The following is a 14274-nucleotide window of genomic DNA, read 5'->3' on the forward strand; positions in this document are numbered from 1 at the left end:
CTGGGATTGTTCAGTCTGGAGAAGAGGAGGCTCAGGGGAGACCTCATTGCTTTCTACAACTTCCTGAAGGGAGGCTGTGGTGAGGAGGGGTTTGGCCTCTTCTCTCAGGCAACGAACAGGACCCGGGGAAATGGCCGCAAGTTGTGCCAGGGGAGGTTTAGATTAGACTTAAGGAAGAACTTTTTCTCTCAGAGAGTGGTCAGGCACTGGAATGGCTGCACAGGGAGGTGGTGGAGTCGCCATGCCTGGCAGTGTTCAAGAGGCATCCGAAAGAGGACCTGCAAGGTCTGGCTTAGTAGCTTGTGTTAGCAGTGGTAGTGTGAAGACGGTTGGACTAGATGATCTTACAGGTCGTTTCCAACCTTGTGATTCTATTTCTATTTCAGATTTGGGATTTCATCCTCCTGCAGCTCCTCCCATACTGTCAGCACCATGTCGGCTGCCAGCTGCTCCAGCATTGAGCTGCTTGGGGGAAGCTACCATGCGCTTTCCATGGGGAAGCTACGGTGTGCTGGAACCACCACACAGCCTCACAGTGTGTCATGGCACAATGAGCATGGGTAAAAGAATTACAAGACAGACCATCCACCAAGGTGAACTCCTCCAAAAAGGTGAGTGCTCCAGTTGCTGCAGGACACGGCAAAAACTCTAAGGATACTGATCGTGAGTCAAGGAAGAAGAATGATAGAGTTAACAAATAGAAGGGCCCTGTTCCCAGCCAGGAGGGGGAAGGGGCAATAGAATATATTGGACTGAGTGGATTCGATAGCGTGGCACATCAGAACCACAGAAACATGAGGCGCTCGTGAACACTGGTGCGCAGTGCACTCTCATGCCCTCGAGTCACGAAGGGACAGAATCAATTCATATTTCTGGGGTGACTGGGAGTTCCCAAAAATGTACTGTGTTGGAGGCTGAAATAAGCCTCACTGGTAAAGACTGGCAAGAACACCCAATTGTGACTGGCCTGGGGGCTTCCTGTATACTTGGCATCAATTACCTCAGAAGGGGGTATTTCAAGAATCCCAAGGGGTATCGATGGGCATTTGAAATAGCTGCTGTAGACACAGACAAAGTTAAGCAGCTGTCTGTCTTGCCTGGTCTGTCAGAAAATCCATCTGTTGTGGGGCTGCTACGAGTAAAAGAGCAGCAGGTACAGACTGCTACAAAAACGGTGCACAGAAGGCAGTACCGCACCAACAGGATTACTGCAGGGACAGTCTACATCACACATGCCACAGTTTGTTGAAAAGCTTGCCTGCCAGGCCAGGCAGGAACGGTGCAAAAATGCTGCTGAGAACATTCAGAGCTGAGCTAATCCAGGTGCCTACCTCCGTGTTCTTCTTCTCCTTCTGCAGCTCTGTGATCAGCTCCTGCATGGCTGGCTGCCGCTTTGTGCTGGAAGCCCTCCTGCAGCAGTGCTTCATACTCCTGTGGGACAGGGAGCAGTGTTAGTAGCAGCATACAACGCCACAGCACAGCCGCAATGTGCTGTTGCCACCACACAGCACCTCCATGGTACACTCACAACACCATCACAGTGCTCACCTTGTGGTGCTCCAGCACATGCTGCTGCTCCTCCAAGCACACACGTTGCTCCTCCTTCAGCCGCTGCTCCGGCTGACGTTTGTGCTCCTCCATGCTGCGCCGCTGCTCCTCCAGCCGTGCCTCTGCCGCCTTCTGGGCCGCCTCTGCCTCGGCCGCTGCTGCCTCCCGCTGTCGCTCCGCCAGCTCCAGCTGCACCTCTGTGGCCTTCAACACCTGTGCCAGCCCCTCACGCTCCCGTAGGAACACCTCCAGCACCGCCTCCGCCTGACCGTACAACCGTGAGGCACAGTTCCATCAGCGTAATAAGTATCATAAATCAGGAACTGGGTCTTAACAACCTTTGGATATTTCCTGTTATGGGTTTCTTCTTTCTTAAGCATGGCTTTTGTCAATAGTGAAAAACCGGACAGAGCAGCGTAAGGAAAGCTTGGCATAAGATGTGACAGGTATGACAGCTTCAAGAAATATTGCCTTCCTGTATCCATCGAAACGTACAAAATGATCTTAAAAACCACAGGTTGGTGATAAACCTCATGGAAAAATGGATTAGCAAATGTGTCGCATAGATTGTGAGTTTGGAGCACTTGGCCAACAGGGGAACGGGAGAGTAATTACCTGCCACGAGAGGAGACTTATGTAAGGAGAAGTGATTTGCTGATCAAGCGTGCTTTTTCTCCTTTGCCACAATTACAATAACGAACAAAAAATCTTTGCTGCTTCACCAAGATCAAAATTTATAGATTTTCGTCTGATCAAGAATTATGGATTCTGATCTTTTCTTGCACAAGGGATGGGGGCATAGGGGGAACGTGGGAATATGGGGCATGGAGATCCCGTTCCCTCCTACCGCACTCTCCTCTACGAGGAACATGAACACTTCCTGGGGGCCGCAATAGAAACAAGCGTTTTGATTTCACTTATGATTGCGTGTGGTATGGGGGAAAGCCAGGCAGGGATTGGTTCTGGCACTGAGCCTGGCTGCAGGGCGGTGTCTCAGGGCCCCTCCTGATGTGGGCAGAGTCCCACAGGCAGCGGGCGATCAGGGGTGGTTTGAGGCAATTTGGAGTGGTTTGGGGAATTTCTGAGGCAAATCAGGGGCATTTTAGGGGCAGTTTGGGGCAATTTAGAGGCAATGAGAGGGAGATTGTGGGATTTTGGAGGCAGTTACGGGCAGTCAGGAAACTGGGAGCAGCATGCAGTCCTCAGAATGGCAAAGACAGGACCAGAGTGTATCAGCAGAGCCCCCTCAGCACTGCATTCTGCTGTCAAGTGCAGTCCTACACTGCCGTTAGAATCAGAGTCATGGTTGGTCTAAGATCACAATGTCCATGCTGGAATCGAGACCAGAACCCAGCTCAGGCCATATGTCAAATACCGGAGCCAAAGTCAAAACATGAAATGCGAGCTTCCTCATGTACAGCAGGATGCTGAGGGTTATGTATACCAAACTGTGGATTGATCGAGGATCATGGAATATGAAGCTGTGAAAGGAGAAATTTTGGGCTGGAACCCAGAATGCCAAACAGCCTTTATTCAACAGAGAGCAGCACCCCTGCTCTAGGACTGCCCTATCTGGAAAGCCTTTTGAATTGATGTCACTTTGTCTGCCAACTGAGAGAGTTAGCAGAACACATGGGATCCAGGAAGAGACCAGTGGGCTATTTCTCTAGACAACTGGACCAAGTAAATATAGGGTGGATGTCATGAGCAGTGGCAGCAGACCCTGAGGCACAGCCCGAATGCAGGAGGAAAGACAGCTCCTGGCTCTCCCCACAGCTGGCAGCAGCTCCAGAGCTGCCGGCATGTCCCAAACACAGTGACATGCCCAAGATGACAGAAACACCTCCAGAATGGGGCTGCAGCTGCCAGCCTGGCCTCCGCCCCGTTGCGTGTTGGAAACGTTGCGCCCCGCTGGAGTCGGGACCAGAACCCAGCTCAGCCTGAACCGGGCCGCAGGGAGGAAGGAGTGGGTTGGGTGCTGGGGGGAAGGGATCCCTGGGATTGCAGTCCCTACAGCTACCCACCTCGGGAAAGGCAGAGAAGAACACAACTGACAGTGGCATGATGGAACTCTCAGTTTTATTGTGATGGACTGTGATGACTTTGGACAGCAAGTGGAGCTTGCACATGGCTGCTCCCGCAACATCACTGGGTCTGGCTGTTGATGTTCTGGGCCCGACGTGATACCCGGGAGCGGCTTCGCCCCTGGGCTGGCCCTCGCCGCCTGGACTGGCTCCTGTGGCGTCTTCGGGGCTAGCTGAGGGTCTCTGATGTGGAAGAGGGGAGCGACTTCGAGTCCGGGCTCACCCTGTCTGCCTGGACTGACTTCCAGCACCTGCTATGGGATCCTCTGAGAACCCTGGTGCTCCCGGTTTGTGTAGCTTTGTGTGCAGCTCTCAGCACTGCCTTCTCCCACGGCGTGTTCGGGGCTCGCTAGTAGAATATGAATTGTCGGGGCCCAACACTGCAATGGAGGGCAGCTTTGTGTCTCGGCCCACTCACCCTGTCTGCACTGGAGGTTGTAGCCAACTGCAGGGGAGTGCCTTGAAGACCGTGATGTTTCCTGGCTGTTTAGGGTGCTGCTCTCAGCAATCAGGCAGTGTTACGACAGCTCCCACGGTGTCCTTGAGTTGATTGCAGGTATTCTTATCCCGGTGTAAATGTGGATGTATTCTCTTCTGGTCTCTCCTACACTGCCTAGACAGGACACAGTTTTCAGGCACCTGGGAACTATGAGCTGGTCTCGATGGTGCCTGGATGGTGGTGCTGGAGCTGCTTCTCTCCAGTGCTGTTGAGCCTCAGATTGGCCCCAATTTCTGCTGGCTGATGGTGCTGTGGCTGGCAAGATCCTAGTTGGTGCTGGGGCCTGCCAGAAGCAAAGAGGTGAGGGGGTGAAACTCCAGCCACAGGGTGGGACAGGGTCCCATTCCTCAAGGGGCAAAGGGACTTGAGCAAGGTCTCGCCTGGCCCCAGCCCAGCAGCACGCGGCTGTTTGCCTCTTACCGGTGCCCTCTCCAGCACAGGCGTTGCACTCCCAGCTGGCTGTGCTCTGACTCAAGTAGGAACAGCGCCGGTGAGTGCCTTGCGCAGCACAGGAGCTGCAGAGGAGCAGCTGCCAGGGCCTGTGGAAACCAAGGGGTTGCAGCCATGCAGACAAAGTGACCTGAGCCAGGGAGTGCCCGGCACAGCTCTGGTGCCCAGTCCGTGCTGGCCCAGGCTGTGGTGAGGCTGCGATCCCATGCAGAGATAACTCACCCCACTTCCTCTGCCTGCTCCCTGCCGTGTGGGTAAAGGCAGTCGCTGGCATCACAGTGCCCATGCCTTCCTTCCAAAGATGCATAGGCATTGTTCTCCTCCCACATTGGACTTCTGATACATAAGAAAGAGAATGTGGTTAAAACTTAGTGTCACCAGAATAAGACTGACCCAGACCATCCCTGCTCTTCCAGCCCGACCTCATTTCCACCTTCTTCATGAAGCTGAGGCCTACACTCATGGGCAGCAAAGGTCCAGGCCTGCCCTCACGTCTCAAGTTCTGGCTGAAAGACACCAACCTGTCTGGGATTCGGATCCCCATGTTGAACATTTCTCTTAAGAATGTGTCTCTGTCTCTACAGAGGGGGCACTGGAAGCAGCAAAGCCCAGCGCGCAGGGCCATTCCCTGAAGCAGAAACACAAGCAGTATGAGTGTGAGCCAGGCCTGGTGCTGCTGAGCACCTGCGGTGCTTGCAGGGTAAGGGGAGGGCTCCTACCTGGATGCAGAGCCGGTGGAACCAGGCGTGTTGGCAGGCTGGGCATACCATGGTGCTGTATGACCTGCCATCCCCCACAGGGTCCATGCAGATGATGCAGGTCGTGTCCTGCATTGGTGTTGCCTCCACTGCCTGATGTGGGTGGTGCTCCCAGCAGAAGGACCTGGGGGAAGATGGGAGGGATGGGCAAGGTGAGAAGTGCTGTGGGGAGGGCAGAGGAACAGGAAAGAGCCCCAGGCCTTGGCTCTGGCTCTGTCAGGCTGCTGGGAGATGTCACAGCGCATTCCTTGCTTCTTTGGCTGCTGCTGACAGCAGAGGTTGCAGGCCCATAGGTGATGCCTGGCAGCCATTACCTGAACTCTCCAAAGTACTGGGTGATGCATTCACCCTCCAAGGCGCAGGGAAGATGGAAGCTGTGGTCACATCCTGGCTTTGCACAGGTGATGCTGGCCCCCAAATTGCCACAAACGAAGCAGAGCTGGAAAGAGCAGAGCAGCCCCAATCAGCAGCAGCCCCAGGGCCTATGCAGCAGACCCTGCTCCCATGGGCAGGGCACAGGATGCGGGCAGGGCTGAGTGGCACTCGGCAGAGCTGCCTGTTGAACCGGGTTTGTCTGCAAGAGCAGGAATTTCTCCTGAAGGTGGTTGAAAGGGTTGGGATTTCTTTCTTTGGACCAGGCCAAGCTCTCCATGCCTCTCCTGGCACCAGCTCCCTGTTCTGGTCCAGTGCTCACCATCTGCTCTGCCTGCCTCACTGTGCGAATGACATCTTGAGTACAGAAATGTGCATTTCCATCTCTTCCTCGCTGTAAAAGGCCAGAGGAAAATGTCTGCAGAAGAGCAAAGTGTGTGATCTTGTTAGGAAAGAAAGGCATAAGCCATTGCTTGGAGGAAGGAAGCTGGCACTGTGAGTGACCTCACCACACAAAAAGTATGAAAATAGATCCCCTTCATCACGTATTTGTTCCCAGTGATGCCAAGGTCAACGTTCACTCGGCCACACAGCATGCATGCTGGAGACAAGAGAGTAACAGCAGTGAGCGCCTAGTGGGTCCAGGTGTCCCTAGGGCCTCCTCAGGAGCTGCTCCATCCTGTCCATGCCAGCTGAGGGACAGGGCCAGAGGCCATGGAGGGGAAGAGGCACTGCAGGCCCAGCAGGCAGTCACAGCTCAACTGCGGCCCCTTGGCCAAGGAGCAGAGGGGCCTTGTGTGCCCCCACCACCCCTCTCTGCTGCAGGCAGAACCCCAGCACGCCTCTGCCCGGTGATGGGGAGCTGTGTGCAAGGATACTTTGCTCTCACCTGGCTCCCTCGAGCAGCCTCCTGTGTCTCCACGGACATTGTGTGTGTTGATGACAACCACTTGCAGAGTCTCTGTCCCATCAGTGCTGGGCTTCGTCCTCCGCGTGCCAACCTATGGGAGAAGCAGGACGAGGCTGAGTTCTCAGCTCAGGCCCCTGGGCGCTGGGGAATCCTCCTCGCTCAGCAGCCTCAGGCAGCCTTCCTCCCTGCTCACCTCACCAGGTCGCACTGAGCTCGGCCTGAGCCCCGCAGCCTTAGCTCTGTTCAACACCCCGCGTGTCACAATGGCTGTTCCGTGCCACCCTCTGTGATACCATCACACCTCGCAGGGGATGAAGGCACCCAGGCAGGAGGGCGGGGCTCTTGCAGCCAGTGCAGGGTGAGGGGCCCGGTGCCGGACGCAGCCCTGCTGGAACCCGGCGTGTTGGTGCTGCTGAAGGCACTGGGCGACACATCCACCCTCCTGGCCCCACCTGAATGCTGCCAGGCCTGTGGCTCCATCAGTATCCCAATCAAGTGTTTACGTGTTTCCATGACTTCTTGGTTGTTTGCTGCTGATTACCTCTCGTTACAATGAATGACTCAATTCACAGAATCACAGAATCCGTATGGTTGGCAAAGACCTCTAAGATCACCAAGTCCCACCTTCCACCCCCCCCGCCCAGGTCCCTCAGTGCCACATCCCCACAGTCCTGGAACACCTCCATGGACACTGACTCCCCCAGTTCCCCAGGCAGCTGTGCCAGTGCCCAACTGCTCTTTCAGCAAAGGTGTTCTTCCTAATATCCAACGGGGACCTTTTCTGATGCAACTTGAGACCTTTCCCCCTCGTCCCATCACTGTTACCTGGGAGAAGAGGCCGACCTCGTCCTCGCTACATCCTTCTTTCAGAGAGTTATACAGAGTGGTGAGGCCTCCCCTGAGCCTCCTTTCGACTGAACAACCGCAGTTCACTCTGCCGCTCCTCATGGGACTGCTGCAGCTGCCAGCCTGGCCTCCGCCCCGTTGCGTGTTGGAAACGTTGCGCCCCGCTGGAGTCGGGACCAGAACCCAGCTCAGCCTGAACCGGGCCGCAGGGAGGAAGGAGTGGGTTGGGTGCTGGGGGGAAGGGATCCCTGGGATTGCAGTCCCTACAGCTACCCACCTCGGGAAAGGCAGAGAAGAACACAACTGACAGTGGCATGATGGAACTCTCAGTTTTATTGTGATGGACTGTGATGACTTTGGACAGCAAGTGGAGCTTGCACATGGCTGCTCCCGCAACATCACTGGGTCTGGCTGATGATGTTCTGGGCCTGACGTGGTACCCGGGAGCGGCTTCGCCCCTGGGCTGGCCCTCGCCGCCTGGACCGGCTCCCACGGCGTCTTTGGGGCTGGCTGTTGGTCTCTGCAGCCCGATGTGGAAGAGGGGAGCGGCTTCGAGTCTGGGCCCGCCGTGGCTGCCTGGACCGGCTTCCATCAGCTGCTGTGGAAACCCTTGAGGACTGTAGTGCTCCCCGCCTTATGCGTGTGTTGGTGCTGCTCTCAGCACGTGGTGCCTGCCTGCTCCCACGGCGTGTTTGGGGCTGGCTTGGAGAATTTGGGGCCTTGCGCTGCAATGGAGAGCGGCTTCGTGTCCGGGCCCGCTCACCCTGTCTGCACCGGAGGTTGTAGCCAAGTGCAGGGGAATTCCTTGAGGACTCTGATGTCCCCTGGCTGGCAGAGTTTAGGGCGCTGCTCTCAGCAATCAGCGCTGCAGCACGGCTGCTCCCACGGCGTGTTTGGGGCTCATTAAATCTGTTTTCATCCCGGTGTAGACATGGGCGGATTCTCCTCCGGTCTGTCCTGCGCTGCCTGAACAGGCCTCTGCTCTCAGGCATTCGGGAACGGTTAGCTGGCCCCGATGATGCCTGGCCGGTGGTGCTGGAGCTGCTCCTCTCTGGTGTCGCAGAGCCTCGGGATGGCCCCAGTCCCTGCTGGCTGATGGTGCTGTAGCCAGGAAGATCTGAGTTGGTGCCGGAGGCTGTAAGGGGAGGCAGGAAGGTGAGCAGGATGGAATTACAGCCACGGGCCGGAACAGGCTCCCATTTGTCCAGGGCTAGAGGGATTTGAGCAAGGCCGCTCTGAGCAGCCGCTGCCAGGCCTCGCCTGGCCCAAGCCCAGCAGCACGCGGCTGTTTGCCTCTTACCGGTGCCCTCTCCAGCACAGGCGTTGCACTCCCAGCTGGCTGTGCTCTGACTCAAGTAGGAACAGCGCCGGTGAGTGCCTTGCGCAGCACAGGAGCTGCAGAGGAGCAGCTGCCAGGGCCTGTGGAAACCAAGGGGTTGCGGCCATGAGGACAAAGTGACCGGAGCCAGGGAGTGCCCGGCACAGCTCTGGTGCCCAGTCCGTGCTGGCCCAGGCTGTGTCGAGGCCGCAATCCCGCGCAGAGCCCCAGAGGGCTGCTGAGGTCACTCACCCCTCTGCCTCTGCCTGCTCCCTGCCGTGTGGGTAAAGGCAGTCGCTGGCATCGCATCTCCTGTGCCTCTCTGGTAGTGACACATAGGCGTTAGTCTCCTCCCGTGTTGCTCTTCAGCCAGAGAAGGGAGGGAATGTGATGAGCACCCACTGCCCCCAGACAAAAACTAATCCATGGAATCCCTCCCCCTCCACCCTGTCTCCTGTTCCAGCTTCCCAGTGATGCTGAGGCCCACGTTAATGGCTGCAAAGGGCCAGGCCAGCTGGGACAGTCCCTTGCAAAGGACAGCTCTTGTGCCCTCACATCTCAAGAGCTGGCTGAAAAGCACCAACCTGAATGGGATGCGGATCCCCATAAAGAGCATGTCTGGAATAAACCTGACCCAGTCTCTGCAGAGGGGGCATTGGAAGCGATAAATCCCTGAGTGCAGGGCCTGTTCCTGCAGCAGAAGCACAAAAAACTTGAGTGTGAGCTGGGCTGGGTGCTGCTGAGCACCTGCGGTGCTTGCAGGGTGAGGGGAGGGCTCCTACCTGGATGCAGGTCCGGTGAAACCAGGCTTGTTCGCAGGCTGGGCATGCAATGGTGCTGTACGACCTGCTGTCACCCATGGGCTCCATGCAGACGATGCAGGTCGTGTCCTGCATTGGTGTTGCCTCCACTGCCTGATGTGGGCGGTGCTCCCAGCAGAAGGACCTGGGGGAAGATAGGAGGGATGGGCAAGGTGAGAAGTGCTGTGGGGAGGGCAGAGGAACAGGAAAGAGCCCCAGGCCTTGGCTCTGGCTCTGTCAGGCTGCTGGGAGGTGTCACAGCGCATTCCTTGCTTCTTTGGCTGCTGCTGATAGCAGAGGTTGCAGGCCCACAGGTGATGCCTGGCAGCCATTACCTGAACTCTCCAAAGTACTGGGTGATGCATTCACCCTCCAAGGCGCAGGGGAAATGGAAGCTGCGGTCACAGCCCAGCTTTGCACAAGTGATGCTTGCCCCTGACTTGCCACAAACGAAGCAGAGCTGGAAAGAGCAGAGCAGCCCCAATCAGCAGCAGCCCCAGGGCCTACGCAGCAGACCCCGCTCCCATGGGCAGGGCACAGGATGCGGGCAGGGCTGGGTGGCACTCTGCAGAGCTGCCGGGTGGACAGGGCTCATCTGCAAGAGCAGGAATTTCTCTTGAAAATGGTTGAAAGGGCTGGGATTGCTTTCTTTGGACCAGGCTAAGCTCTCCATTGCTCTCCCGTCACAAAGCTCCCTGTTCTGGTCCGGTGCTCACCATCTGCTCTGCCTGCCTCATTGTGCGTATCAGGTCTTCTGTCCAAAAACGTACCTCGCTGTTACCTTCCACAGGTTCACAAAGACCATTGGCAAATATCTGTACAAGAGGAAAGAGCATGATATTAGGGCAGAAAGGAAGTAATGGCTGTTTGGAGGAAGGTGTCAGGAGCCACGTGGGAACTCACCGCACAAAACTCGTGGAAATAGAATCCACCATTCTCTGCTTTGCGCCCAAGAGTGCTCGAATCCTCAACCACATGGCCGCAGAGCACGCATGCTGGAGAGGGGAGAGTAACAGCAGTGAGCGCCTTGCGGGGCCAGGTGCCCCCGGGGGCTGCCACAGGGGCTGCTTGTGCCGGCCATGCCAGCTGAGGGGCAGGGCAAGAGACCGTGGAGAGGAAGGGGCACTGCAGGCCCAGCGGTGCCAGCAGGCAGCCACAGCTCAACCACGGCCCCCCTGGCCAAGGAGCAGAGGGGCCTTGCGTGCCCCCGCCTCCCCTCTCTGCCGCAGGCAGAACCCCAGCACGCCTCTGCCCGGCGATGGGGAGCTGCGTGCAGGGATACTTTGCTCTCACCTGGCTCCCTCGAGCCGGCAGCCTCCTGTGTCCCCGTGCACACCGTGCGCGTTGACGGCAACCACTTGCAGAGTCTCTGTCCCATCAGTGCTGGGCTTCGTCTTCCACGTGCCAACCTATGGGAGAAGCAGGACGAGGCTGAGTTCTCAGCTCAGGCCCCTGGGCGCTGGGGAATCCTCCTCGCTCAGCAGCCTCAGGCAGCCCTTCCTCCCTGCTCACCTCACCAGGTCGCACTGAGCTCGGCCTGAGCCCCGCAGCCTTAGCTCTGTTCCACACCCCGCGTGTCACAATGGCCGTTCCGTGCCACCCTCTGTGATACCATCACACCTCGCAGGGGATGAGGGCACCCAGGCAGGAGGGCGGGGCTCTTGCAGCCAGCGCATGGTGAGGGGCCCGGTGCCGGACACAGCCCTGCTGGAACCCGGCGTGTTGGTGCCGCTGAAGGCCCTGGGCGACACGTCCACCCTCCTGGCCCCACCTGAATGCTGCCGGGCCTGTGGCTCCATCAGTATCCCAATCAAGTGTTTACGTGTTTCCATGACTTCTTGGTTGTTTGCTGCTGATTACCTCTCGTTACAATGAATGACTCAATTCACAGAATCACAGAATCCGTATGGTTGGCAAAGACCTCTAAGATCACCAAGTCCCACCTTCCACCCCCCCCGCCCAGGTCCCTCAGTGCCACATCCCCACAGTCCTGGAACACCTCCATGGACACTGACTCCCCCAGTTCCCCAGGCAGCTGTGCCAGTGCCCAACCGCTCTTTCAGCAAAGGTGTTCTTCCTAATATCCAACGGGGACCTTTTCTGATGCAACTTGAGACCTTTCCCCCTCGTCCCATCACTGTTACCTGGGAGAAGAGGCCGACCTCGTCCTCGCTACATCCTTCTTTCAGAGAGTTATACAGAGTGGTGAGGCCTCCCCTGAGCCTCCTCTCGACTGAACAACCGCAGTTCACTCTGCCGCTCCTCATGGGACTTTTGTTCCGGACCCCTTCCTGCCCCGTTGCCCTGACACACTGCAGGGCCTCCATGTCTTTCTTGTAGTTAGGAGCCCAGAACTGAACACAGTACTGTAGGCATATCATCACCGGTTCTGAGAGTACTTTATGCTAGCTTGAGAGCTTTGAATTAGGTATGAAGAGGAAGAATGCAGGAGTTGGGGGTGTCAGCAATGTCTCAGCTGAAGTGCATTGCTGTGGCAATGCACACAGCATCTACGAGAAGCAGGAGGAGCTGGAAGCCATTGCAAAACTCCTGCCCTGGGCTTCTGGAGGGCAAGCTTTGAATTATTCAGGACACTGATAGGGAGGGTCCCTTGGGATTCAGCCCTGAAGAGCAAAGGGGTCCAGGAAGGCTGGTCGCTCCTCAAGAAGGAAGTCTTATGCAGCACCTGATGCACAGACTCAGATATGAACGATCCAAATCATTTATTACAAGTTCTCACATCACTTAAATACCTTCACAGGTTTTCTTTTTTTTGGCTTTCCCATCCAGCCCTACAACTTTCCCATCCACCTTTACACACGCGGCTGTGAACATCCTCAGCAATCTGCTCACGTGGCTTCAGCTTGTCCTGTCAGACAGTGACAGCGATGTTTGCTTTTTTTCAGTCTCTGGGGACATCTCCTGACAGCCATGATTTTTCAAAGATGATGGAGAGTGGCTCAGCAACCTCATCAGCCAGCTCCCTCCATACAAACAGCAGCAGGGGGTGGACTGCTGTCACCAGCGTCACCATGCCCTGCGTGGACAGCACAGTGATGCTGTTGTGGAGTGGTGCAGGCACACTGTGACTGCACTGTAGTGGTGTGTATTTGTGTGGTGGTACAGGCACATTTTGGCTGCAGCACTGGAGTCACTGTGTTATGTGGCGGTACCAGCACACTGTGTCTGCATTAAGCTGCTCGGTGGTGGTGCTGTTGCACTGTGGCTGCACTGTGGCATTCTGTGGTGGCAGCAACCCCACTCCTTATCCCACAGGAGCATGAGGCACTGATGAATGAGGGCTTCAAACGCATGGCAGTGGCAATGCAGCAGATGACTGAGCACACGCAGGAGGAGAAGAAGGAAATGGAGATCTCCTCATGGTGCCACGTGGCTGTGAACATCCTCAGCAATCTGCTCACGTGGCTTCAGCTTGTCCTGTCAGACAGTGACAGCGAAGAGGAGGAGAGAGAAGAGGACAGCGATGAGGACAGCAATAAGGACAGCGATGTGTGGCCCTGTGCCCTGCCAGCTGTCCATGCAATATATTCTATGACACTTTCCAGCTGTTGTCACTTTGGGACAGCACTGGGCCCTGTTTGGGTAAAGCAAAGGAAGCAGTAGCAGGAAACATGGCTGAGGGATCTGGGCTTTCCCTTTTGGTTCTGGCAGCTGCATGGCCAAGGAGGCTCTACTGCCCCTGATGCCGGCCCTACTCTGCCTGGTTTGCAACAACAGCATGCTGTCTCTCAACCCCACAGCACTGGTATCACCCAGCCCATTGGTGGGCATGTCCATCACCGGTCTGCACCATCGTAGAAGTCCTTCATGTTGTTTGGGAGGGCAGCAGTGCAGTGACAACAGCGATGTGACAAGAATGGTGATGCGGTGACAGTGGCTTGATGTGGGCCACACACGACCTCACACTGCAGCTGCAGCCCATGAGCAAGGAGTACCTGGAGGACACACAGTGCCTGCGAACCGGTACAGTCATCACCACTTGTCCCTGCACGTCACCGTGTCCCTGTGGGCAGTGGCATCGTGGTGATGGTGGCAATGCCGAGAACGAACTGCTGGGCTGCCTGTACAACTTCTTCCCCCACCGCAAGCAGCTCATGCTGGAGCAGCCGGCAGCTGACATGGTGCTGGCAGTGTGGGAGGAGCTGCAACCGGGCTTCTGGCAACAGGCAGACACCTTCTGTGGCACATAGAAGAGGAGGTGCTGGTGAAAGTACTGCTGGGCAGCTGCGTAGTGATGGGCAGCAGTGAGCACTGGTACAAAAAGACAGGCGGCACATGGGGAATGCGTTGCGGGTGACTGTCACCTCTTGCAGCACTGGTGTGCCTGGCACAAAGATATGTGACAGCCATCACCAGCACCTATGGCTGTGCCATGGCATTGTGTGGTGGTACCAGCACAGCGTGGCTGTGCCATGGATGTGCACTGTGATAATACCAGTGCACTGTGGCTGCACCACGGCACTCTGCTGCAGTACCAACACCATGCCCCGACACACTGGAGATGCTGCTGGCCTGAGTGGTTGATAACAGGATGGGTGTTGTCTCCAAACTGCTGCGATACGCTGTACCTGTGCCAGCTGTCCCTATCAGAAGTGCAGGCCAGTGCCCAGGCATTGTGATTTCAGGGAAGTGAGGGGTGTTACAGGAAAGGAAAACAAACAGCAGTGG

At 56.6% G+C, this 14274-nt stretch overlaps 3 protein-coding genes across 8 annotated transcripts in view; 1 reads left to right on the plus strand and 2 right to left on the minus strand.

The window, feature by feature from the left end:
* The window catches only part of LOC149916352 (E3 ubiquitin-protein ligase RNF123-like), a 24852-nt gene extending 21223 nt beyond the window's left edge, over positions 1 to 3629 (plus strand). The window contains exons 10-11 of one of the 2 annotated variants that reach the window (XR_016469997.1): positions 387 to 611; positions 1359 to 3629. The gene's annotated coding sequence lies outside the window, so the exon portion shown is untranslated. Of the gene's footprint in view, positions 1 to 386 lie in introns of both variants that reach the window. The other variant, XR_016469996.1, reaches the window with a different exon arrangement.
* Positions 3627 to 7664, minus strand: LOC149916354 (E3 ubiquitin-protein ligase PHF7-like). 3 transcript variants are annotated; one of them, XM_090147862.1, is made up of 10 exons: positions 6815 to 7664; positions 6601 to 6712; positions 6221 to 6312; positions 6034 to 6129; positions 5654 to 5778; positions 5301 to 5463; positions 5103 to 5209; positions 4804 to 4917; positions 4552 to 4670; positions 4304 to 4414 (listed from the first exon to the last, which is right to left on the minus strand). In XM_090147862.1, the coding sequence occupies exons 3-10, from the start codon at positions 6305 to 6307 to the stop codon at positions 4398 to 4400; spliced, it is 828 nt and encodes a 275-aa protein (XP_090003988.1). In that variant the 5' UTR covers positions 6308 to 6312; positions 6601 to 6712; positions 6815 to 7664; the 3' UTR covers positions 4304 to 4397. The 3 variants fall into 3 exon arrangements, with proteins under 3 accessions (XP_090003989.1, XP_090003987.1, XP_090003988.1); XM_090147863.1 differs by lacking the exons at positions 4304 to 4414; positions 4552 to 4670 and adding an exon at positions 3627 to 4245; XM_090147861.1 differs by lacking the exon at positions 4552 to 4670 and having other exon boundaries at positions 3627 to 4414.
* An 88-nt stretch (positions 7665 to 7752) lies between these two features.
* On the minus strand, positions 7753 to 14268 carry LOC149916355 (E3 ubiquitin-protein ligase PHF7-like). 3 transcript variants are annotated; one of them, XM_090147855.1, is made up of 10 exons: positions 11730 to 14268; positions 10879 to 10994; positions 10489 to 10580; positions 10302 to 10400; positions 9921 to 10045; positions 9568 to 9730; positions 9370 to 9476; positions 9038 to 9148; positions 8768 to 8886; positions 7753 to 8602 (listed from the first exon to the last, which is right to left on the minus strand). In XM_090147855.1, the coding sequence occupies exons 2-10, from the start codon at positions 10961 to 10963 to the stop codon at positions 7866 to 7868; spliced, it is 1638 nt and encodes a 545-aa protein (XP_090003981.1). In that variant the 5' UTR covers positions 10964 to 10994; positions 11730 to 14268; the 3' UTR covers positions 7753 to 7865. The 3 variants fall into 3 exon arrangements, with proteins under 3 accessions (XP_090003981.1, XP_090003980.1, XP_090003982.1); XM_090147854.1 differs by having other exon boundaries at positions 11098 to 14268; XM_090147856.1 differs by lacking the exon at positions 9921 to 10045 and having other exon boundaries at positions 10356 to 10400; positions 10879 to 14268.
* Between the last annotated feature and the right edge of the window lie 6 nt (positions 14269 to 14274).

The sequence above is a fragment of the Phasianus colchicus genome, chromosome 11, assembly GCF_987193195.1.
Source record: "Phasianus colchicus chromosome 11, bPhaCol1.hap1.1, whole genome shotgun sequence".
NCBI lineage: Eukaryota > Metazoa > Chordata > Aves > Galliformes > Phasianidae > Phasianus > Phasianus colchicus.

Coding starts and splice junctions, on each gene's coding strand:
- LOC149916354 (XM_090147861.1), bottom strand. CDS start 6,307: ATGCTGTGTGGCCGAGTGAACGTTGACCTTGGCATCACTGGGAACAAA. Junction 6,130..6,220: donor ATTTTCATACTTTTTGTGTG/GTGAGGTCACTC, acceptor GCTCTTCTGCAG/ACATTTTCCTCTGGCCTTTT. Junction 4,918..5,102: donor GGGATCCGAATCCCAGACAG/GTTGGTGTCTTT, acceptor CTTATGTATCAG/AAGTCCAATGTGGGAGGAGA.
- LOC149916355 (XM_090147855.1), bottom strand. CDS start 10,963: ATGGGACAGAGACTCTGCAAGTGGTTGCCGTCAACGCGCACGGTGTGC. Junction 10,581..10,878: donor TGCCGGCTCGAGGGAGCCAG/GTGAGAGCAAAG, acceptor TCCCCTCTCCAG/CATGCGTGCTCTGCGGCCAT. Junction 10,046..10,301: donor TGAGGCAGGCAGAGCAGATG/GTGAGCACCGGA, acceptor TGCTCTTTCCAG/CTCTGCTTCGTTTGTGGCAA.